This window comes from Suricata suricatta, chromosome 9 (assembly GCF_006229205.1).
Source record: "Suricata suricatta isolate VVHF042 chromosome 9, meerkat_22Aug2017_6uvM2_HiC, whole genome shotgun sequence".
Taxonomy (NCBI): domain Eukaryota; kingdom Metazoa; phylum Chordata; class Mammalia; order Carnivora; family Herpestidae; genus Suricata; species Suricata suricatta.
Window position 1 is genome coordinate 108307699 of NC_043708.1, and position 17015 is coordinate 108324713.

Genomic DNA, 17015 nt, shown 5'->3' on the forward strand with positions numbered 1-17015 from the left:
TATCTAGTATCCCAGTGCCCACTAGAGTTGCTGCCTTACCCTTACCATCTAATTCTTGGCCCCATCGCTACACTGATCTTCAGATAATAATCTTCCTTTACGGAGTTCTGAGTAATGCTCATTCTTAAAAGGGCCTCTGTCTTAACCTAGGAATCCTTATTCTTCCTTGTAAACGCCCATTTAGTCAGGGAGGCTGGTCTCAGACTGGTTAGGAATCCTGGCTAAGACTGACAAACCTTGTCCCAGTGTGTCAGCTCAGCATCTCCAGAACTGACACCGAAGCAGCTTCAGGTCTCCGGCTTATGGAGCCTCCTTCACTACGGTGACAACTCTCATGCTGTTACCTGAGTCCAGGCAGTATGTCTTCGTCTTCCCTGCATGCCCTGTATCACCCAGTGCTTCACACTTAGGAGATATTTATTTGTTTTTTTTTAATGGTTTTAATATTTATTTTTGAGAGACACAGAGACAGAGCACAAACAGGGAAGGGGCAGAGAGAGAGGGAGACACAGAATCTGAAGCAGGCTCCAGGCTCCAAGCTGTCAGCACAGAGCCTGATGTGGGGCTTGAACCCACAAACCACGAGATCATGACCTGAGCTGAAGTCAGACACCACCCAGGCACCCCAGGAGATATTTAATAAACAAAGAAAAATCAAGAAAGCACAGAATGAAGGAAATGAAAACAGGTTGATAACCAGTTGCTCCCTTTCCTCCTGGAAACTCACTTCTCCTTCTGTAGGTTCTCAATCTGCTCAGTCAGTACCCTCTCCTCCTGCTGCATGGCTGCTTGCTGTTGTTCTGTGATGTCAGTCTCCACAGCTGTTTCACTAGCCAAGGTCTCTTCTGGAACATCAGACATAGAGGGCAACTGAACTACAACAGGAGAGGATGGACTTGGGTAGTTTCCTCGGCGAAGTCGCCCTTTTCCCTGCAAAGAAAAATATGCGTTAGAAACTAACCTGAGTGACTGCATTAGTTTTATGTGACCTGTTTAGGATAGCAAGTGTACTTCCGTCACACCGGGTGAATGACAGGAATACATGGGAACGTTCTGCAAGGCCTAAGATATTTAGAGAGATACTACTGTCCATTGAACATATTCAGGTTAAGTACTTCTTCCAAAAGCATTAGAAAATGGACACTTTGGTGGGTGAGATTGTAAGAACGCATTTTGCACTGAGACTAGATTCTTCATTTAATCTAAGCTTTGTCCATTCCAAACTAAGTACCCACCCACACATGGCTATTTAAAATTAAATAAAAGTAAAAAAGTAAAATTTGAGTTTGGTATTCACACTAGACACATTTCAAGTGCTCAACAGACATAGGTGGCTAGTAGCTACCATATTTAACAGTGCAAGATATAGAACATTTCCATCATCACAGAAAGTTCTGATGGACAATACTACTCTATAACTTTAACCTTGGAATGCACAATCTCTCTAGGAAGACTACAGAAACATGTCCTGAAAAGTCAGTTTCATTAAAGAAAGTCATTTATAAATCAAAGGATGCCAATGAGAGAGATTCTCTAAGAATACCTTAAGAAATTTCCTTCCTGAGACCAAAGGGGGAAAAAAAATCTCAGTGCTGTTAAATTGGTTAACTTTGTATATGACTTTAGCTTCTGATAATACCAGACTCGGTATTTCAGATTAAACCTCCTGCTGACAGCAACTGGACCAAACATAAAAAATCCCAAAATATTCCTGAAGGTATTAGAGAGCTATTTAACAGAGCAGACTAAAGAGAGGCTAGATGAGCATTCAAGGCTACCCAAAATTTAAGAAGAGGTGGCTGAGAATCTGAGCAGAGCTTCTGACAGACTCTAGCAGGGTTAACAAACTATGGCCCTGGGCCAAATCTAGCCTTCTGCCTGATTTTATAAATAAAGCTTTATTGAAATACATTCAAGCTCATTAATTCACACATTGTCTGTGGCTCTTCTGAAGAACAATGGCAGCACTGATTGTTGCATCAAAAGACTGTATGGTCCACAAAGCCTAAATTCTTTACTCTCTGGTCCTTTATAGAAAAAGTTTGCCAATCCCTGAGGTAGAGAATAAAAGCCGGAGTCCAGACCTGTGCAAGGGTGTGGACTGTTGCCTGGTAAAACTTCATGCCTGACGCTGGCATCCCTAATGTTTGCAGCCTGAAAGAGTTAACTGAAATAAGTCTTTGTGGACATTGTGGCCTAGCTTCAAGTCACTTGGATGGTCCAGAAAATTGTAATTCCTAAAACTGGATTAAAGTAATTCCAGACTGCTAGTGCCCTAGAACCTGAAAAGGAAAATGGAAACACACCTTGGAAGAAAGTAATATCATCTCAGCCCTCAAAATACTTTTACAAATAGTTTTTCAAATACTATGAATGACACATAATCAAAGGTAACCAACACAAAAGGAGACAAGACAATGTAAGTGAAAACAACAAAACCCAGAAACCCTCAATGATTCAGATATTGTGGCTATCAGACAGAATTAAAATAACCATGCTGAAGGAGACAGAAAGATATCACTAGAATAGTAGACTAGAAGTTAATTGAGTCAGGAGAAAATATAAAGAATCGAGTAGAGAAAACAAAACTTTTCCTGAAAAAAATCAGAAAAGAAAGTAAAAGAGGGCACAATAAAAAGATCTACCAAGAATATTCAAGAATATTTGGGTTTTTTTATGTTTGGTCCAGTTGCTGTCAGCAGGAGGTTTAATCTGAAATACCGAGCCTGGTATTATCAGAAGCTAAAGTCATATACAAAGTTAACCAACTTAACAGCACTGAGATTTTTGTATATAAAGAACAGCAGGAGGGGAGAGGGATCCTGTAGAATATTAAAGAGATCGTGACAGCATTTTCAACCAATTATTAAAGATATCAACCTGAAAGAAAGCTTTCAACCTCTATGAAAGGTAAGTAAAAAGAAGTCCATACATAAACAAGAACTGTGAAGAATTAAAGGCAAGAGAAATTCTTAAAAGAAGTTAGAAAAAAATATCTATCTGCAATAAGGATACAAAGTTAACATTGAAAAATCAGTTGCATTTCTATATACTAATAATGAAGTAGCAAAATGAAATTAAGAAAACAATTCCATTTACAACTGCACCAAAAAGAATAAAGTACCTAGTAATAAACTTAACCAAAGAGGGAAAAGATCTGTACTCCAAAAACTATAGAACACTGATATTCTGAAGACGACACAAACAAACTGAAGATGACACCAAAAAATGGAAAAGTATACTCCATGCTCATGAATTGGAAGAATTAATATTTAAAAGTCCATACTACCCAAAGCAATCTACAGTTACAATGCAATCTTTATCAAAATACCAACAGCATTTTTCACACAAGTACAGCAAATACTAACATTTCTGTGGAATCATAAAAGATCCCAAGTAGCCAAAGCAACCTTGAGAAAGAACAAAGCTGGAAGTATCACAATTCTAGATTTCAAGATATACTACAAAGTTTTAGTAATCAAAAGAGATGGTACTGGCAGAAAAACAAACATATAAATCAACGGGACAGAACAGAGAGCTCAGAAACAGACCAATACTTATATAGTCAATTAATTTACAATAAAGGAGGCAAGAATACACAATAGGGAAAAGACTGCCTCTTTAACAAATGATGCTGGGAAAACCGGACAGTTACATGGAAGAGAATAAACCGGAACACTTTCTAGCACAAACAAAAACTCAAAATGGATTAAAGACCTAAATGTGAGAACTGAAACCATAAAACTCCTAGAAGAGAACATACCGAGTAATTTCTTTGACACTGACCATAGCAATGTTTTTCTAGACATGTCTCCTAAGGCAAGGGAAACGAAAGCAAAAATGAATACTAGGCCTACATCAAAATAAAAAGCCTTTCCACAGTGAAGAAAAGCAGCAACAAAACAAAAAGGCAACCTACTAAATGTGAGAAGATATTTTCAAATAATATATCCAATAAGAGGATAATATCCAAAATATATAAACAACTTACACAACTCAAAACCAGAAAAACCAAATAATCCAATTAAAAATGGGCAGAGGACCTGAATGGACATTTCCCCAAAGCAGATAGATAGCCTACAGAAAAGTGAAAAGATGCTCAACATCACTCATCATCACTCATCATCAGAAAAATACAAATCAAAACCATAATGAGATATCATCTTGAATCTTTCAGAATGGCTAGAATGAAAAAAGACAAGAAATAACAAGCGATAGTGAGGATATGGAGAAAAAGGAACCTTTTTATACTGATTAATACAGCCACTTTGGAAAACAGTATGGAAGTTCCTCAAAAATTTTAAAGTAGAAATTCCATATGATCCAGTAATTCCACATCTGGGCATTCACCCAAAGAAAATGAAAACACTAATTTCAAAAGATATACACATCCGTGTGTTTACTGTAGCATTAATTTACAATAGCCAAATTATGTAAGCAGTCTAAGTGTCCATCGATTGATAAATGGATAAAGAAGATATGCTATGTTGTGTGTGTGTGTGTGTGTGTGTGTGTGTACATACATACATGGAATATTGCTCAGCTATAAAAAGAAAGATAAGATTTTGTGACAACAAATGAGTTCACTTATATGTGGAATCTAAAAAACAAAACAAATGAATAAACAAAAAGTAGAATCAGACCTATAAATACAGAGAGCAAACTGATGGTTGCTAGAGGGGAAGGGGGTGGGAGGATGGGTAAGATGGGTCAAGGGAAGTAGGAGGTACAGGCTTCCAGCGTTGGAATGTGTAAGTCACAGGGATGGGAGGTATGGCAGAGGAAACTGGCCAGTGATATTGTAACAGCACTGCAAGGTGTGAGATGGTGGCTCTGCTCATGGTGAGCATAGCAGGACATGTATTTGTTGAATTACTATGTTGTGTGCCTGAAACTAATGTAACATTGTGTGTCAACTATACTCAAAAAACTTGTAACTGAATTATGAGATGGAAATATATATATACATATGCAACAAAGAAGAAACTACTAAACTCAAAGGTTACTTTCAACAGAAATAATGGGAAGCAAACAACATAAATGGTATTTTTGAAAGGAAAGAGATGCTGCCAACCCAGAATTCTACATATAGCAAAATCCCTTTCAGGAACAAAGTTGAAATAAATACATTTTCAGATAGACTAAGACAAAGAATCTGTCACCAGCACAACGGCACTAAAGGGCATATAAAAAATGAAGAGAAGTCAAGAGGGATAAATTAAGAGCAAGTAAAACAGTAAAATAGTAAATATGTGAGAAAGTTTAAAGGATACTAATTGCATAAAACATAAGAATAATGTGTTGGGTTTAAAGTATACAGAAAATACACAAATAACAATAGCAACAATACCATATAATAGCTGAAGCATATTAAAGTTCTTCCATCATCTGAGAAAAAAAATAAAAGTACAAATTAACAGACTTAATAGACAGTCATATATTCATGTTGTAATCTTTAGGTTAACTACTTAAAAAAAAGTAAAGGAGTATAAAACTTGAAACTAACAACAGAAAAAATTGGATAAAAATAACCAAAAGAAAAAGGCAAAACCAAACAAAAAACAAACCCAGAGAAGGCAATAAGGAAAAGGAACAGGCAGTAAAAATAAAAAACACAAAATAAAATAGATTTAAATCCCATTAAATCAGTGATTACATTAAATGTAAACAGATGAAATGTGCTAGTTAAGACCTGAAGACTGTCTGATTGTCTTTATAAAGAAAACTCAAGTTTATGAAGTTTAAGGCATACGAATTCAGAAAGGCCAAAAGTAAAAATATGGGAATAAAAGACATGCCATGTCTAATCAAAATAAAACTGGTATAGCTATATAAATTCTAGATGAAGTAAACTTTAAGGTAAGAAGTGTTACCTGTGATGAAGAGGGATATTTCACAATGACAAATTTTCAAATTATGAAGATAGAAGATTTTCAAGTTTGGAAGTACCTAAGAAATGGCTTCCAAAAATTTAAAGTAAAATACTGACAGAAATTCTCAAAGAAATAAAGCTATAACCAGCACAGAAAAAACAAACGTGTACACACAAACCAGTAAAGTCATAGAAAGGAACATAAATATGATAGACATTCAAAGAATTCAGTATCTAACAACTTTAGAATACTCATTATTTTAAAGTACATACACCAAGACAATACATTTCCAAGGGGTTGAAATAATTTATCTGATCTTTAAAGTAACTTAAAATAAGTTCCTGATAATGTCATCACAGGGAAATTTATTTCACAAATATAGATTTCTATATATTCAGAAATTAAGAAACAGACTTTAAAATATCCATATCAAAGAAGAAATCACAAAGGAAATTAGAAATTATTTTGAACTAAACAACAGTATCAAAATACATGAGAAGTTTAACACTGTCTACCTTAAAGTTATAGCCTTACAGGCATACATTAGAAAAGAAAGGTTAAAAATTAATGAGGTAATAAGCATCAATTTCAGGAAACTAGATAAAGAACAAAAATATAAACCCAAGGAGCAAAAAAGTAAATACAGATAAGAGTAAATGAACATCAGAATAAAGAAAACCAAAGCCCAAATATCTTTTTGAAAAGACAGAAGTTTAAAACCCTGGCAAGACTGAAGAAGAAAAATTAAGAATTTACAATAACCAAAGGCGGAATGAAAAAGGGGACACTACTATAAATATGCAGTAGTGAAAAGGACATGCAGAGGATAAGAGGCTACTACGAACAACTTTATGTCAGTAAATCTGAAATTTTATACAAAATGGTGGACTTTCTACAAAAACCCAAGTAATTAATACTATCAAGGAAAATCTTAAGGATAATCTTTCAAATTTTTTTAAATGTTTATTTATTATTTTTGAGAGAGAGACAGAGTGCAAGCAGGGGAGGGGCAGAGAAGGAGTGAGACACAGAATTCTAAGCAGGCTCCAGGCTCTGCGCTGTCAGCACAAAGCACGATGTGGGGCTCGAACTCATGAACTGTGAGATCATGACCTGAGCTGAAGTTGGATGCTTAACTGACTGAGCCACCCAAGGGCCCCCAAAATGTGGATAATCTTGTAAATTAAATCCAAAATTAAAATCTTTCCAGAGAGAAAACTCTGGGCCCAGATAATTTTACTGGCAAACAAGATGATTTTAACATTAGAAATTCACTGTATGTATGTATACATGTCAATACATTAAGAAAAAGTCTCATGAACACCAAAATCTATATAGTAATGGCAATTAATAAAATTCAACACTAAATCATAGTACCAACTCTTAGAAAACTGAGAATAAAAGGGAACGTATTTAGTCTCAAAAAATCTATATTCTGTAACAAACATCATACTTTGTGATAGAAAATTAAAAGCTTTCCCATTGAGATGGGGATCATGCCAAGAATGATCCCTATCACCATTTCTTTTCAACACTATACTAGAGGTTCTAGCTGATATAAGAGAAAGAAATAAAAGGTATAAAGACAGTAAAAGAACAAATGAAACTATCATTACTGTTGAACAACCGAACAACCTGACTTGTAGAGGTAGAAAATACAAAGAAATCCACAGAAAAATTATCAGAATATGTGAGTTCAGCAAGGTTGCTGGATACGAGGTGAAAAATACCAAAGTCAACTTGTATGTAATGAACAACAAACAACATAAACATTCAAACACTTATAATTGTATTAAAAATATTAAAATCCTAGTATTAATTCAAAGTAAAGATGTATAAAATCTCTAAATATAAAACTATTTTTCCTTCAAATTTTAATTTAAATTCTAGTTAGTTAACATATAGTATAATATTGGTTTCAGGAATAGAATTCAGTGATTCATCACTTACATATAACACCCAGCGCTCATCATACATAACAACTGCCCTCCTTAACATATATCACCCATCTAGCCTATCCTCTATCCACCTTCCTACATCAACCCTCAGTTTGTTCTCTATCACTAAGAGTCTTATGGTTTGCTTCTCTTTTGTGCCCCTCATATATGTCCATCTGTTTTGTCTTCTAAGTTCCAGATAGGAGTGAAATCATATGGTATTTGTCTTTCTCTGGCTGACTTATTTTACTTAGCGTAATACACTATAGCTCCATCCACGTCATTGCAAATGGCAAGATTTCATTCTTTTGATAGCTTAGTATTCCATGTGTGTGTGTGTGTGTGTGTGTGTGTACACATCTTTATCCATTCATCAACTGATGGACACATGGGCTCTTTGGCTATTGTTGAAAATGCTGCTATAAATATCGGGGTACAATACTGTCAGCACAAAGCCTGATGCCTAATTGACTGAATCACCCAGGAACCCCTGGATTATTTGTTTTTTGGATGTTAAGTTTTATATATTATTATTTTTTTGAGAATTACTTATTAATTTTTTAAAATTTACATCCAAGTTAGTCAGCATATACTGCAATATTGTTATCAGTAGTAGAATCCAGTGATTTATCCCCCATATATAGCACCCAGTGCTCATTCCATCAAGTGTCCTCCTTAATGCCCTTCGCCCATTTAGTCTATCTCCCACCCTGTAACTCCTCCAGCAACCTTGTTTGTGCTCTATATTTAAGAGTCTCTTATGTCTTGTCCCCCTATTTTTATGTTATTTTTGCTTCCCTTCCTTTATATTCATCTGTTTTATATCTTAAATTCCACATAAATGAAATAATATATTTGTCTTTCTCAGACTTATTTCTCTTAGCATAATACACTCTAGTTCCATCCACATTGTTGCAAATGGCAAGATTTCATTATTTTTGGTGGCCAAGTGATAGTCCATTGTGTATGTATATACCACACCTTCTTTATCCACTCATTGGTCAATGGACATATAGGCTCTTTCCATACTTGGCTATTGTCAATAGCACTGCTATAAACATTGGGGTACATATGCCCCTTTGAATCAGCACTCCTGTATCCTTTGGATAAATACCTAGTAGTGCAATTACTTGAATGTACGGTAGTTCTTATTTTTTTTGAGGAACCTCCACACTGTTTTCCAGAGTGGCTGCACCAGTTTCTGCATTCCCACTAGCAGCGCAAAAGGGTTTCCTCTTTCTCTGCATGCACACCAACATCTGTCGCTTCTTGAGTTGTTATTTTTAGCCATTCTGACATGTGTGAGCTGGTATCCCTTTGTGGTTTTGATTTGTATTTTCCTGATGATGAGTGATGTTAGGCATTTTTTTCATGTGTCTGTTAGTCATCTGGAAAAGTGTCTAGTCATGTCTTTTGCCCATTTCTTCACTGGATTATTTGCTTTTTGGGTGTTGATTTTGATTAAGTTCTCTACAGATTTTGGATACTAACCCCTTATCTGGAATGTCATTTTCAAATATCTTCTCCCATTCCGTCAGTTGGCTTTTAGTTTTTTGACTGTTTGCTGTGTAGAAGCTTTTTTTTTTTTTAAATTGATGGAGTCCCAATAGTTCATTTTTGCTATTGTTTCCCTTGTCTCCAGAGACATGTTAAGAAGTTGCTTTGGCTGAGGTCCAAGAAATTTTTGCCTGCTTTCTCCTTTAGGATTTTTGTTTGTGATTAATTTATTTGTATATTTTGGTGCTTCACATTGGGGGCATAAATATTTACAATTGTTAGATCCTCTTGGTGGACAGACACCTTAATTTATAATAACATCTCTCTTCATCTCCTGTTACAGTCTTTATTTTAAAATCTAGATGGTCTGACAGAACAGATGAACGTAAGGGAAGGGAAGCAAAAATAATATAAAAACAGGGAGAGGGACAAAACATAAGAGCCTCCTAAATATGGAGAACAAAGAGTTACTAGAGGGATTATGGGAGGGGGGATGGGCTAAATAGGTACAAGGCATTAAGGAATCTACTCCTGAAATCATTGTTGCACTATATGCTAACTAATTTGGATGTAAATTTTTAAAAATTAAAGTAAAAAAAATAAAAATAAAACCTAGATGGTCATATAAGTACAGTTACTCTGGCTTTCTTTTGGTGACCATTAGCATGACAGATGGTTCTCTATCTCCTACTTAAAAAATTTTTTTTAATGTTTATTATTTTTGGGAGAGAGTGTGAGCAGGGGAGGGGCAGAGAGAAAAAGGGAGACACAGAATCTGAAGCAGGCTCCAGGTTCTGAGCTGTCAGCACAGAGCCTGACACGGGGCTCAAACTCACGAACTGCGAGACCACAACCTGAGCTGGTCAGACACTCCACTAACTGAGCCACCTAGGTGCCCGCCCTGTCTTTTTTTAATCTAATGAGAGATCTCTGTGCTTCTTGGATTTTGATGTCTGCGTCTTTCCCCAGGTTAGGAAAGTTTTCTACTTGATTTGCTCACTTAAACCTTCTCCCCTTTTCTTCTCTCTTCATCTTTTGGGACATCCTAAGGGATGTTATTCCCTTTTAGTGACTCACTGAGTTCTCTAATTCTTATATTATGTTCTTTTACCTTAGTTTCCTTTTTTTTCTGCTTCATTATTATCCATAATTTTGTGTTCTGTCTTGCTAATTCACTGATCTGCTTCATCCACCCTTGTTCCCATGGCATCCATTCGAGATTGCATTTCAGTCCTAGCATTTTTAATTTTGTCCTGACTAGATTTTACTACTTTCATCTACACAGAAAGGGATTCTATGGTTTTTTTCAACCCCAGCAAGTATTCTTATCATGAATTAAATTCTAGTCCAGACATACTGTTTATATCTGTATTGCTTAAGTCCCTGGCTGTCATTTCTTCCTGACTTTCTTTTGGGGTGAACATCTTTGTTTTGCCATTTTGGAGGAAGAAAAAGAATAAAAAATAAAAATTAAAAAATTAAAAACAGCACGAAAAAATCAAATAAAGGAAGTTAGATCCTAGATGTGCTTTGGACTGGTTACTGGAAGAAGCTTGACAGAATAGAGAAAAGAGGGAGAGAAAGGATAAGAAACAAATGTATGAAAATGTTTACAAATTTAAAACATGTATACAATAAAAAGAATAAAACTAAATGAAGAATGTAAGATGGAATAAAATATCTACAATAAAAATATAGTAAAAAATATAAATTATTTTAAAAAAACAGAAAAAAATACATTTTTCTTCCTGTATCCAAGAACAAAGAAAAGGAGAAAAAAAAGGACATAAAATGGACCAGCAAGCAGAATGAAATCCAAATGAAATTACATTCAGTTTCTCCTAGAAGTCAAACTATGAAGCACTTCATAGTCCATACACTGAGCAGGAGGAGAGACTTGTGGTGGTCCTCTGAGGATTGAGCTTGGTTGGTGCAGTTGGGCAGGGCTTGGTGTAATGGCTCCGTTCTTCTTTAGGTGGCACTGCTTAGTTTGCTGGGGTAGATTGGTGTGGCCCACCTGTGTATGCGCATGTGCGGGAAAGGTGAAAATGGCATCACCCAGCTTCCCGGTCTCTGGTACTAGAAATCTGCCCTCTCATTGACCAGCAATCAAGCACCTCTCCTTTGTCTCGGGAATTCCGTCCATTCCCCACTTCTAGACTGTCTATGTCCAAACCATCAGCCCACTAGGTGGCACCTCCCTCCTGAATTACCTCATATGGGGTTTTGTTTCCAAAAGCCCTCACTTCTGAGAGCCCTGTAGCTTGGACTCACTCCAACCCTCTGGGAAAGGGTCTTGCCGAGCAATGGCTGGATGCCAGCTTGCCTCTTGAACATTCGTGTGGTTGTGCTGCTGCAGCAAGTCAGACATTGTGGCTGGGTGCCTACTTGCCCCGGGGGGGAAAGTTTGTGAGATCACAAGGCAGCAGAGGTTTAGAGATTATGGCAAAACACAGCACACGCCTCCTCATTTTTGTTCCAATACCAGCAAATGTGGCTGTTCTCCAGGATCTGATGGGACTTCTGCCTATGGGGAGGCCATACAGCCTCTACCAAATGTCCTCCTAGTAGGTAAAATGCTTCCCCCAATGTGGCCCACAGATCCCTCAGACTTCACTGCCTGATCCTGAAATTTTGCCCTTCCCACCAGAGCACCACCAGGTATTGAGCTGCAGAATTTCCGACACAGCTTTCCCGTTTATAGAGTCTTAGTGGTATCAAACTCTTTCCTTTCACCCCTTCTTACTCAGTTACTTGTGGGTGTTCCCACTTTTCTCTTTCTCTCCAGCTATTTTCAGGGGGAGTGCTTTTCCTGGACCCTCCCCTCTCTCTGTGCATTCTCCACAAAAGGAGCTCCCTATCCTCCGTGGCTTCTCTCTCTCCCAGTTCACCTCCCTGTGCCATGTACCTGTCGAATTCTGTGGCTCAAGTTTTGCAGATTATGTTAACCCTCAAATCAATTTTCTAGGTATGCAAAATGGTTTGGTGCTGATCTAGCTGCATTTCAGGGATAATAGAAGCTGAGAACTTCCATGCTGCTCTGCCATCCTTGGCCCCTCCTCCTTTTATAAATACTTTATATGTTTTGGATATTAACCCTTTATGAGATATGTCATTTGCAAATATCTGCTCCCTTTTAGTTTTACTGATTGTTTCCTACACTGTGCAGAAGATTTTTATCTTGATGAGGTCCCAATAGTTTATGTTTGCTTTTGTTTCCCTTGCCTCCAGAGAGGTGTCTAGTAAGAAGTTTCTATGGCTGAGGTCAAAAAGGTTTTTGCCAGTGTTCTCTAGGATTTTGAAGGTTTCCTGTCTCACACTTAGGTCTTTCATACATTTTGAATTTATTTTTGTGTATGGTGTAAGAAAGTGGCCCAATTTCATTCTTCTGCATGTTGCTTTTCAGTCTTCCCAACACCATTTATTGAAGAGACTCTTTTTTCCTTGGATATTCTTTACCGTTTTGTCAAAAATTAGTTGACTATATAGCTGAGGGTCCATTTCTAGGTTTTCTATTCTGTTCCATTGATCTACGTGTCTGGTTTGTGCCAGTACCATACTGTCTTTATCACTACAGCTTTGTAGCATAGCTTAAACTCTGGAATCATGATGCTTCCATCTTTATTTTTCTTTTTCAGGGTTTCTCTGGCTATTCAGGGTATTTTGTGGTTCCATATAAATTGTAGGGTTGTTCTAGTTCTGTGAAAAGTGCTGGTGGTCTTTGGATAGGAATTGCCTTCAAGATCTACACATAAAACTTTAAAACATTTTTTAGAGGTACTGGTCTGTATGGAGAGAGAAATCATGTTCATGGATGGAAATAATATTGTAAAAACATCAATTCCCCAAAGTGACCTATAAATTCAATGCAATCTCAGTAAAAATCTCAAGAGAATTTTTGTGAAGATGTTCTATAATTTATATGGTTATATAAAGAGCCAAGAATAATCAAAACACTACTGAAGAAGAAGGTAGGATGACTTGTTCTAGTCATCCTAGTTTTGGTTTTTATAGTTTTAGAAAGCTATAGTAATTAAAACAGTGGTAGTGGTACAAGATCAAAACAGAGAGCCTAGAAACAGATGCATGCACATACAACTCTTGATTTATAAGAAAAGGTAGTATAAAAAGGATTTAAAAAAAATAAATGGTGCTGGAAAAACTGAATATCCATGAGGAAATAAAAAGATCACTCCCTTCATTACACCACATAAAAAGACTGTTCCAGGTGGACTGGATACTGAAATAACAAAAGCTTTTAGAAGATAATAAATATGATTATAACCATAGATTATTATAAAAAAATCTTGAACTTGACACTAAAAACAAAGAAAAATGAGACTACATTAAAATTAATAACCTCAGGGCACCTGGGTGGCTCAGCTGGTTAAGCGTCCGACTTTGGCTCAGGTCATGATCCCACCACTTGGGGGTTCGAGCCCTGTATCCAGGCAGCCTGGAGCTTGCTTCTGATTATGTGTGTCCTTCTCTCTCTCTGCCCCTCCCCTGCACATACTTTGTCTCTCTCTGTCTCTCAAAAATAAATGTTAAAAAAAATTAAAAATAAATAAAAATTAAAATAAAATTAAGAGCCTCTGTTAATCAAAGATACTTTTAAGAGTGGAAGAAAAACTCTGAAACAGAAGTAACCAATAAAGGGCTTGTAGTCAGAATTCATAAAGAACTCCTAAGATCAGACAAAAATAGACAATCCAGTTAGAAAAATGGGAAAGAGATCTCAATAGGTCCTTCACAAAAGATGATATCCAAATGGCCAATATACTTATGAAAAGGTGCTTAAGCACATCATTAGAGTCACAGCACAAAAATACAAATTAAACCACTTTCATACATCCATTAAAATGGCTAAAATGAAGGAATCTGGCAATATGCATACTAGGGTAGAAAAACTGGGAACCCTCACACACTGCTAGTATAGTACAACCATGTTGGAAAAAAGGTTGCTATTATTTACTAATGTTGAAGATACATATATCTATGACCCAGTAATTGCACTCTTATCTACCCCTAACAAAAATATGTGCATGTGTCCATCAAAAACACATGCATCAGAATGTTCATAGCAGTATTCACAATTCCCCTAAACACAAGCCAAATGTCCTTCAACATTAGAATGGATAAACTGTGATATACACATATATTGGAATACTATACAGTTAATAACAATGAGATGTAACTAAATACAACAACGTGGATAAGTCTAACACATAACATTCAGTGAAATAAGTCAGATATAAAATAATAGGTGTTATATGATTTCATTTTTATCAAGCTCTAAAACAGGTCAAACAAAACTATAGTGCTCAGAGATACATACAACAACAAAGAAAACAAAGTGATTAACATAAAACCCAGGTTACTGCTTACCTTGGGAGGGAGACAAAGAACTGTATTTGGAAAGAGAAAGAGAAGACCTTCTGGGGGTGCTAGAAATTACTTCTTGACCTAAGGGTGGTATTTGGATAGTTACTTTATAATTCATTAAGATATGAACCTATGTTTTTGTGCTTTTCCATATGTGTTGTATGTCACAATAAAAAAGACATTTTAAGAGGTCCTTTTCAAAGTTGGCTACTTAGGCAAACATCGATATCTTCTGAATGGCACAGGACAGTAAATGATAGATTTCTGAGTATATCTGGGGAAGAGAGAAGGAAGATATGCTATCTGAGAAAGAGAAACTACTGATGTAGCCCAGGTGTTACGGTAGAGGGCAGCTCTAAGGACATTCATGCTAACTCTTCAAATTCATTCATCCTAAAATACACAACAGGATGAAAATCAAGATGGTTTACAAGATTGCTATTCCACTTTCAATTCTGAGTTCAAGAAGTATATATTAAGAAAAAGTCCCTTAAAACCAGAAGATACGTCTTAAATTTAACAAAGGATGACTTGGAAGAAGACAGCACTACAGAATAGAGGCAGAGAACAGAGTTTAGAGTTAGTATCAACACAGTACTAAAGTTCAATGACAGTCTATGATTGGTCAGAATCACATAATGAATTCCAGGACATCTTGATTTTGACTATTTTAATGAAGCCAAATGAATGACTAAAACATAATGTGATATAAAAGCCTCAGGGAGCTGAAAAATATGAACTTACTTCCAGTACACACCAATATTCAAAAAAAGAGTTGCCTTTGTTCAGCTTTCATCTGATCACCTAACTGACTGGTTCACCGTGGGTTAGCTAAGAATTACTTACGAGAGCTGAAGAAAATCAAACAAGCTTTACAGGCCTAATCTCTAATCAGCATTAAACAAAGGTGAAGTAAAAGTTGAAGCCCCTACAAGCTCAGAGTTCTCTTACAAGGCCAAAGCTTAATGTTAAAATTACAAATGAGTGTATCCCTAAAAAAATTAGTTTTAATTTTTAAAGTTGATTACATAGAGCTTTTAGAAACATGGAAAATGTTAATATTGTGTTAGAAACAGGACACAAATTTGTATACTGTAGGGTTTTTTTTTTTTAATCTGTACACGTACCAGATTAACAGCAGTTTGAGTGAAACAATATCCTTTATTCTGTACACTTTTCTGTACTTTAAAACATTCCCATAATCAGCATGAATTCTTTTTTTATCCAAAAATGTAGTTTTTTTCATATCAATGTTGACTTGTATATTATCTTTCAGTGGTTTTACCCATAATTGTTTTTCTACCACCGATACAAAAGTCAACAGAGTGAAAAAAGGCAAATATTTTCTTGGCATTACAATAAAAACAGATTTGCCCTCATGAACTCCTTAAACAGTCAGCAGTTAACATTATGAGCAGTGGTTGGTAGAATCTTTTGTTCATTTTTCACTAGGTAGCCGGTTTTCCTCCTATTTTTATAGGAGCTTCTCCTTACTAATTAGGAAAACTTAGACCCTGTGATATGAGTTGTAACTATTTTCTTAGGATATGTCATTTCCCTTATGCCTTGCTTATGATCATTTCTATCATCCAGTAATAATACTTTATATCTATGCTGATGAGCCTATCAACTTTTCTTTTCATGGTTTTATATAACAGAAAAACCTTCTCTACTCCAAAGTTACAGTATATTTTTCTATTATGAAAGGGATTTCATTGATTTACATTGATCACATACTTTAGGAATAATTTGTATCCAATTCTTATACCATTTGCATTTAATTATTTAATTAATATAAAGCCATATTGTAGTCCTTTTCTGAGAACTTATTTCAGTGATTTTCCAGTTTAAACTTTAGAGACAAATTATTCCTAAAATCAGGATATCAACTATAATTATCTTCAAATGTTGATAAGTGTTAGGTCTGAAATCTAATACAGATATTAATATCATACATAATATTCAAATTTCAAATCCAAGTTCCTAGGAAAAGCTGTACTATCCCTACCAAAGGTGTCACAGATAATACACAATTCTCATAGATCAGGGAACAGTTTAAGACATTATCATACTTATGGACAGTTACCTGTTTTTAATTTTTTTAATGTACATATTTTTTCATTAAAAATTTTTTCTCCAAGTCTTAAATGCCAGTAAGCTAACATACAATGTAATATTAATTTCAGGTGTAGAATTTGGTGATTCACCACTTCCATACTGGTGCTCATCACAAGTCCTTAATCCTGATCACCTATTTCACCCGTCTCCCCACGCCCCCCTTCACCCAACTCCCCTCAAGGAACCACCAATTTGTTCTTTATAA

The 17015-nt window shown here is 35.8% G+C and overlaps 1 protein-coding gene across 1 annotated transcript in view; it reads right to left on the reverse strand.

The window, feature by feature from the left end:
• MYO9A (myosin IXA) overlaps positions 1-17015 on the reverse strand; it is a 269955-nt gene that overhangs the window by 6888 nt on the left and 246052 nt on the right. Inside the window, exon 39 of the mRNA XM_029952268.1 lies at positions 728-930. Within this exon, the coding sequence (XP_029808128.1) occupies positions 728-930 (203 nt within the window). The remainder of the gene's footprint in view (positions 1-727; positions 931-17015) is intronic.